The sequence below is a fragment of the Kogia breviceps genome, chromosome 4 (assembly GCF_026419965.1).
Source record: "Kogia breviceps isolate mKogBre1 chromosome 4, mKogBre1 haplotype 1, whole genome shotgun sequence".
Taxonomy (NCBI): Eukaryota; Metazoa; Chordata; class Mammalia; order Artiodactyla; family Physeteridae; genus Kogia; species Kogia breviceps.
In genome coordinates, this window is record NC_081313.1 from 180195886 (window position 1) to 180204734 (window position 8849).

Genomic DNA, 8849 nt, shown 5'->3' on the forward strand with positions numbered 1-8849 from the left:
AAATTGTTAGCTATTCCTCTCTCCTGGGGGTACAAGGCAGGCTGTCGTTTCACACTGCCCATGTGTCCGCTCTGCCCGGGAGCCTTGACGACTTGTATTGCTGGTCACAGATAAGGGGCAATGAGGGAACCGAGATGAGAAGAGTTTCAAATATAAAACTCAGAATTGAAAGTCTTTGCAGCCACACAGGTCAGAAGCTTCTTGTGCCAACAGGCTGGCTGGGGCGGGACTCTGACCCAGCTCCGCCCCCCTGAGCCTCAGTTTCCCTCTAAGAAGTGAGGGGCGGTGACATTTCCTAAAGGCATGCCTTGTGGCACCGATTGCTCCGGGATGAGAAATGCCTATTCCAAAAGGGCAGTTTTGATTTTACTGTATATGGTGGGGGAAGCGTATTGAACAATTGTTTTGGGTTGTGATCTAGAGTGAGGCACGGTGGATGCAGAGTCCCTTTTTGTTATTCACAAAAGTTCTGTCCTATAAAGTTGCTGCAAACACTGAATTACTAAACACTGCACCGCTGCTCCTGGGGACACGCAGGGTCAGGCTCCTGCGAGCTCTGGTCACGGCACTTTTGTTAACCGGTCAACACATAAACTTGTGTGATGTGTGTTTCTGCTTGAAGACACCTTATTTAATAAAAGTTGTTGATTCGTTAACACTGAGCTCACAGCCCGCAGGGCTGTAACTCACGTCTGAACAAAGCTCATCTTACACACGTACTTTCTCCGTGAGGACGTAACAGCCCTCCTGCGCTTAGGACACTAGACAGCACTTCAGCTCTACCTCCATCCGGGTCCATCCCTCATCATCGCTTACCCAGAGCCAGCACAGTCACCCGCGTCTTGAACCCCAGACTCCCATTTTCGCCCCCTACAGTCTGTCCTCCCCGAAGCAGCCACCAGAGGGCGCGCGTGAACACCCGAGTCAGACCCCGCCCCCACCCTGCCCGCTGCTCTCCTGGGCTCCCAACCTCCCTGGGGTAAAAGCCCAAGTCCTCCCCGCGGCCCTCGAGGTCCTGCACGACGTGCCCCGTCCCCTCCCTGCCCTCTCCTTCTCCGTCCCCCTCCCTCTCTTCCCTTCGCTCAATCTGTTCCAGCCACACGGACCTACTCCCTATCCCTCCAAAATGCCAGGCACAGGTCCTGCCCCAGGTCCTTTGCATACATTGCCCCTGCTGCCCGTAGATATATGGGTGCCTTGCTCACTTTTGCAGAGGGTCCTTCCCTAATCCTGGTACTTAAAATTCCACTCCCTTCCCAAACCCCCTACTGTGCTTTTTCCCCCTTCTCTTAAGCATTTACTCCTATCTAAGACCCAGTATATTTTATTTATTTATATTTGTTTATTATCTGTCTACCCTTACCTAGAACATTGGCTCCATGAGGGCAGGAATTTTTGTCTGCGTTTTCATTGCTGTATCCCCGCGCCCAGAACCATGACACACAGTAGGTGCTCGATAAATGTGGATTAAAAAACTGGCTCTATTGTGTCCATTGAGCCTATTATAATGATAACCCTGAATGTTTATTGAACGCCTTCTGTGTGCCAGGCCATATGGGAATTGTTACTGTTTTTTTTTATCATTGACACATTTTTTGAGATACAGTTCACAAATCATAAATTTACCATTTTAAGGTGTACAATTCCATGGTTTTTAGTATACTGTGCTGCCACCACCATCTAATTCCAGAGCATTCCATCACCCCAAAAAGAAACTCCATTCCCATGAGCAGTCACCCCCACCCCCTCCCCGGCCCCTGGTAACCACGAACCCACTCTCTGTGTCTGTGGATCTGCCTGTTCTGGACGTTTCCCATCAGTGGAATCACACACTGTGTGTCCTTCTGAGTCTGGCTTCTCTCACTGAGCATCGTGTTCTCAAGGTCCGTCCACGTGGCAGCGAGTGTCAGGGCTTCACCCCTTTTCATGGCCAAATAACATTCCAGTGTGTAGATGGACTACATTTTGTGTATCTGTTCATCTGTTGATGGACATTTGGGTTGTCTGCATTTGGGGGGGGGCAATTGTGAATAATATTGCTGTGAATATTCCTGTACAAGATTTTGTTCGAGGGACTTCCCTGGTGGCACAGTGGTTAAGAATCTGCCTGCCAATGCAGGGGACACGGGTTTGAGCCCAGATCCAGGAAGATCCCACATGCCTTGGAGCAGCTAAGCCCGGGTGCCACAACTACTGAAGCCTGCATGCCTAGAGCCCGTGCTCCGCAACGAGAGAAGCCACTGCAATGAGAAGCCCACGCACCACAACGAAGAGTAGCCCCCGCTCACCACAACTAGAGAAAGTCCACATGCAGCAACGAAGACCCAACGCAGCCAAAAATAAATAAATACATTTATTTATTTCTTTTTAAAAAAGATTTTGTTTGAACACCTGTTTTCAATTCTTTTGGATAGGTCCCTAGGAGTGAAATGTCTAGTGAAACGGTAACTCTGTGTTTACTTTTTTGAGGAACTGCTAAATTGTTTTCCACTGCGGCTACACCACTTTACATTCCTACCAGCCCATGCATGAAGGTTCCAGTTTCTCCACATCCTAGCCCACACTTGTTATTATGTCTTTTTTATGATAGCCATCAGGGTGGATGTAGAATAGTATCTCACTGTGGGTTTTGATTTGCATTTTCCTGATGACTAATGATATTGAACATCTTTTTTTTTTTTTTAATTCACACAAAACAACTGCTGGGTGTCTACTATGTGCAGAACATATTTTCATATGCTTAGTGGTGCCTGGAAATTCTTATCATCACCCCCATTTTAACAGATGAAGTAACGGAAGCTCAGAGAGGGATGGCCACTTTCTGAAAGTCACACAGCCTGCAGGGCAGTGTGTATGGGATGAGGACCAGACAGTTTGATTCTGACCTACTAGCTTAAAATGAGACTGCTGTGAGCATCTGCGTGCCAATCTTTGTATGGACGTATGTTTTCATTTCTGTTGAGTAAATACTTAGGAATGGAATAGCTAGATCCCGTGGCAGGTGTGTAATTTTAAGAACTCTTGGAGAACCCGCCACACTGTTTTCCACAGAGGCTGCCCATTTTGCATTCCCACCAGCTGTCATGGATGAGGGTCCCAGTTGCCCTGCTTCTCGTCAGCACTTAGTATGGTCTTAGCCATTCTGGTGGGCGGCATCTCACTGAGGTTTTCCTGGGCTTTTTCCTAATGTGCTTATTTTACTGGCCACCTGTATGTCTTTTTTGGTAAAGAGTAAAAGCTAATATTTATGGAGTTGTGCAATAAACATTCATTGTGTGTCTGCAGGTCTACAAAACTGTCATCCAGACAGACCCAGACCCCTCACCCTGATCACTGTCTTTGAAATTTTTTTTTTAAAGTATTTATTTGGCTGTGTCAGGTCTTAGTTGCGGCATGTGGGATCTACTTCCCTAGGGAAGGGATCGAACTCAGACCCCCTGCATTGGGAGGCATTGGGAGAGCAGAGTCTTAGCCACAGGACCACCAGGGAAGTCCCTGTCTTTGAAATTTAAAAGAGGGATTTCCCTGGCTGTCCAGTGGTTAAGACTCTGTGCTTCCACTGCAGGGGGCTCAGGTTCAATCCCTGGTTGGGGAACTAAGATCTCCCATACAGCACAGTGCAGCCAAAAAAGAAAAATTTTAAAGAGAAGAAAACAAATAAATACCCTCTGGGATTGCAGGCTGGGGCGTTAAGTCGGGTTAAGGATGTGACCCCTTTCTGGTTCCTCCGACACTGAGTGTCCACGTGACATGGGTGACGATCGCCCTATTTTCAGCTCTGATGCCCGGAGAAGGACGGGGACTTGAATACAGTGGAATGTGCCCCCGATTCCGGGGCTGGTGCTCTGGCCTCAGGTGCCCCTCCACCTTGCATGCCCCCACCCTGGGCCCCACTCACTTTTGCTCACGTTCTCAGCTCTGTGCCAGGAAATGGCCTTGTTCCCTGGCCCCTGGACCCGCTCATAAAATAGAATCCTTCAGGGCATGGGAGGCCAATATCCAAGGATGGAGGAGGGGAGGAGGCCACGGGGACAGGAGGACGGGGCCTCCCAACCATCAAGGAGTGCAGCCGTGGCCTTTTCTCTCTGGGCCTCTGGGTGGAGAAGCCAAGGTCAGTAATTAGCCACCAGCTGGGCCCTGGGATCAGTTCACCATCTCTCGGTGGGCCTCCGTTTCCCCATCTTACCCGCCTGGTCCCCACCCACCTCCGGCACAAGGAGAGCACTTAGTGAATGGCTGAGAATGACAAGCCAGTCCCTGTGGATTCTGCTCCGTTTCAGTGTCCTCTGAAACATTTAAGCACTTACTAAGCACCTACTATGTACTTTACAGATACCACCTCCGTGGACACTTATTATTTTGACAGCTTTATGAAGGTGTAATTGACACGCCACGAACTGCACGTGTTTAAAATGCACATTTTGATGAGTTTTGTAGTCATATGTCTACCCCAATTATGGGCACAATCAAGAGAGTGAACAACAACAACAAAAAGATAGTGAACAAGATCCCACAAGCCGCGCGGCACGGCCAAACGTTTCCATCACCCCAGAAAGTTTCCTTGGGCCCCTCCCTGCCCCGACCCTCCAGCCCCAGGCAAACAGCAATCTATTTTCAGTCACTATAGACTTCCATAGTGGGTGTTTTCCAGAAGTTTATATAAATGGAATTATACAGTACATCCTCTTTTGTGTCTGGTGCCTTTCGCTCAGCATAAGGCATTTAAGATTCAGTCATGTTATGTTTTTCCTTTTTTATGGCTGAATCATATTCCAGAGAATGGATGGACCCTATTTTGTTTATCCACTCACTTTGTTGGTGGACATTTGGGTTGTTTCTAGTTTGGAGATCTTATCAATAAAGCTGCTACACCATGTATGTACAGGTCTTTTTTTTTTTTTTTTTTTTTTTTTTTTTTTTTTTTGCGGTACGCGGGCCTCTCGCTGCTGTGGCCTCTCCCGTTGCGGAGCACAGGCTCCGGACGCGCAGGCTCAGTGGCCACGGCTCACGGGCCCAGCCGCTCCGCGGCACATGGGATCTTCCCGGACCGGGGAACGAACCCGTGCTCCCTGCGTCGGCAGGCGGACTCTCAACCACTGCGCCACCAGGGAAGCCCGTACAGGTCTTTTTTGCTGGTTGGTTTGTTTGTTTGTTTTAGCCGCACCGTGCGGCATGTGAGATCTTAGTTCCCCAACCAGGGATCAAACCGGAGCCCCCTGCAGTGGAAGCATGGAGTCCTAACCACTAGACCGCCAGGGAAGTCCCGTGTGTACGGTTCTTATGTACACCTGTGGTTTTGTTTCTCTTGGGTACATGTGTTGCTATTAATTTCTACATAACGAAACAGCCCCAAACTTGCTGTCTTAAAACAATAAACATTCATGGTCTCATGCAGTTTGGGAGGGTCAGAAATTTGAGAGTGGTGTAGCTGGGATGGTTCTGACTTGGGGTCTCTCATGAGCTTGCAATCAAGCTATGCACTGGGGCTGGAGGAGCCGCTTCCAAACCGGTTCCCTCCTGAGGCTCTTGGCGGGAGGCCTCAGTTCTTCTGCACATGTGCTTCTCCAGCAGAATAGGATGGTCTAGACGTCTGTAAAGAGCTCGCTGTAAGAGCGGGTGAGGGAGATCCCACTATGGAAGCAAAAGGCATTTTGTAACCAAATGTCTGAAGTCTATTCCTCCGTATTCTGTTAGAAGTGAATCACTAAATTCAACCCACATCTTAGGCAAGGGAGAGAATTACACAAGACCATGAATACCAGGAAGCAGGGCTCACTGGGGGGCCATCCTACAGTTCCCTAGTACTTGAATATTTCAGCAAACATTAAGCTTCTACTGTGTACTGACAAGAACCTTCCCCTTGGCTACTGACAAGCTCTCTGAAAAACGACAAATAGTCTGCCCACTTTGCAGACAGAGAAACTGGCCCAGAGAAATTAAGTCACCCGCCGACAGTCTACACCAGAGTAAGCAGCAAAAGGAAGGTTCCATCCTGAGGTTTAAGTCCCGAGTGAGGAGGAGGCCAGATGTGGCAAGGAATAGGACCAGAGAAGGGAAGAAAGTACAGTTATTTTTTTTCCTCCAGAGCAAGAGAAGACGCACCCAGGAGAGCTGTGCTGCTTCATTGGTTTCACAAACATGAATCAAGCACCTACTGTATGTCAGGGGCTATATGAGGCTGTGGGGGCACTGCAAGGAGCAAGATGGACAATCCCGGAGCACGTGGCACTCACACATGTGGGTGGGCGATTCCACTCATCCCTATCCAGGCCAGCACGGGTGCACCGTTTTGCTAGAGGAGGGAGAGGCCTCAGGCTCTGTGCTGGACGTTGTGGACCCCAGGGTGACCGAGACACATGCCGTCACTGCCCTCCTGAAGTTCACAGTCTGTTGGGTGAGATGGAAAACAAACAACAAAGAGCTCATCCATTCTTCCCTTCAGTACCTATTTATTACCAACCAGTGTCCTTGGCTTCCTTAATGAATAGAAATTGATGAGGCCAGACAAGAAACTCAGGGCCCCTGCTGCAGCAGGTGGGGGAGAGGGGGGACGAGCTGGTTCCTGATATGAGGTGAAGTGTAGGGGTGTGTCCAGCGGTTGGGCCAGAGAGGTGACTTAGGTGGTTGGCCCACCCCTTTGGTGGTGTAGTGTGCGGCGGGCATGCACTTTTGCTCCCGACACCCTGCTTTTGCTTCTGGGTCTTCAGAAGTGACAGTTGGGACTTCCCTGGTGGTCCAGTGGTTAAGAACCCAACTGCCAACGCACAGGGGACACAGGTTCGAGCCCTGGTCCGGGAAGATCCCACATGCCGCAGAGCAACTAAGTCCGTGCACCACAACTACTGAGCCTGCGCTATAGAGCCCGGGAGCCACAACTACCAAAGCTCGCACGCCGCAACTACCGAGCCTGCTCTCTAGAGCCCGCAAGCCACAGCTACCTAGCCCATGCACCGCAACTACTGAAGCCCAAGCGCTTAGAGCCCGTGCTCTGCAACAAGAGAAGCCACCGCAATGAGAAGCCTGTGCACCGCAACAAAGACCCAACACAGCCAAAAAAAAAAAAAAGAGAAAAAGAAGTGACAGTTGGGTTTTTTTTTGGTCTTTTCGTATCTTGTTGTCCATAATTTGCCCCAACTGCGCATGCACACAATTTTTAGTCCCCTTATAGTTTCTTTGTATTTTGTTGCCCGAGGAGACCTTTTTCCAGGTGCAAGCACTGCAGCAAAGGGTCCCAGGTCCCAGGTGCCAGCGTGCCTGAGCACTTACTGTGTACCAGGCTGGGGTCTAGATGCAGCAGTGATCAGGACATAGATACCCTACAATATGGTGGGGAGGGAACAGGACAGTAAGGGAAGAAAGCAGATGATTTCAGCCCATGAAAAGGGCCTGGGGAAGTCCAGCAGGGTGGTGCTGGGGTGGGGTGTGGGTGTCATCAGAAGGGGTGCTCAGGGAACACCTGGCCTGACCACCTCTCCTGGAGGAGGGGACATTGGAGCCAAGACCAGTGTTTTTGTTCAGGTTCCCTGGTTGTGGGTTCTTTGTTCAAGTGGAGCTTTCTTCTCTTGGTGGGGCCCAGCGGCCCCTGCTCTGGCTGCGTGTCCAGTTGGGGTGGGGATGGAACCCCCAAGATGAGTATCTCAAGAAACCAAACTTTCCTCAGTCCCAATCAACTAATAAATGGAGACTTTGACCCTCCCTTCTCCCCTTATCTCAAGATAGGTGAGCACAGCGTGTCAAGGTGCAGCTTGGAAGGTTTGTGATGGGATCTGGGAAGGGCCAGGTGGAGAGGAGGTAGGTGTTGTGGCCAGGTCATGGCTGGGAGGAGTGCCATCGTCAGGGAACTGTGCATAAGGGCACCTCAGTTTCCTCATCTGTGAAATGGGTCTCCATTTCAGGCTTTTTTCTTTTTCCGTCATTCAAAACACGTGGCGCTTCCTGTGTTTAGGCCTCCTTCTAGGTCTCCTTTTGGAAGAGGCCAGATGGTAAATATTTTAGGGCTGTTGCAACTATGCAGGTCTGCCGGTGCAGGGTGAAAGTAGCCAGGCTCCTTAAATGAATGGGTGTGGCTATGCTCCCATAAAATCAGCCCAGTAGTACTTGGTTTATAGTAGGTGCTTCATTAATGCTTGTTCCCTGCCTGGAATTATAGCAGGCACTGCACTAATGCCTGGTCGAGGCCTGGTATATAGCAAGTGTTGCATTAATGCCTGGTCCATGCCCAGTTTACAGTAGGCATTCCACTAATGATTGTTTCCTGCCCAGTATATACCAAATACTGCATTAATGCTTGGTTACACAGTAGGCACTACATTAAAAGCTGGTCCATACCTGGTATACTGCAGGCACTACATTAATGGCTGGTCCATGCCTGATATACAGCAGATACTCCATTAATGCTCGTCCCATACGTGGCACACAGCAGGCTCTGCATTAATGCTAAGTCCAGGTCTGGTATACAGGAGGCGTTCCATTAATGTTTGTTCCAAGAACGGAGGAGAGGAAGGTTCGTTTCCGGTCAGGTAATGCCAGGGCGCCCTAGGAGGCCGTGAGGGCTGGTACCCCAGTGCCTCGCGTTGGGCCTTGGTCGCTCAGCCTCGCGACCGCTGCTGCGGGTCCGAGCTTCTCGCTCCGGGGCCCAGAGATCCGCCGGGCCGAGCGGGGCCGAGCGGGGCCGAGCGGGGCCGAGCGGAGCCGATCGGGGCCGAGCGGAGCCGAGCGCAGCCGAGCCAGCCTGACGAGTCCTCCACATTCCCACAATCCCGGGAGGCCCCGCCCGGCTCCCGGCTGCGCGTCCCCCTTCCCACGTCGGCGCAACCAAACCCACGGGCGCGCCCGCCTCGCCCCTCCCC

The 8849-nt window shown here is 50.7% G+C and overlaps 1 protein-coding gene across 1 annotated transcript in view; it reads right to left on the reverse strand.

Annotated features, from left to right (window-relative positions):
- The window catches only part of TLE5 (TLE family member 5, transcriptional modulator), a 33127-nt gene extending 24387 nt beyond the window's left edge, over positions 1-8740 (reverse strand). The window contains exon 1 of the mRNA XM_067033119.1: positions 8329-8740. Coding sequence (XP_066889220.1) covers positions 8329-8406 — 78 coding nt within the window. The 5' untranslated portion in view covers positions 8407-8740. The remainder of the gene's footprint in view (positions 1-8328) is intronic.
- Between the last annotated feature and the right edge of the window lie 109 nt (positions 8741-8849).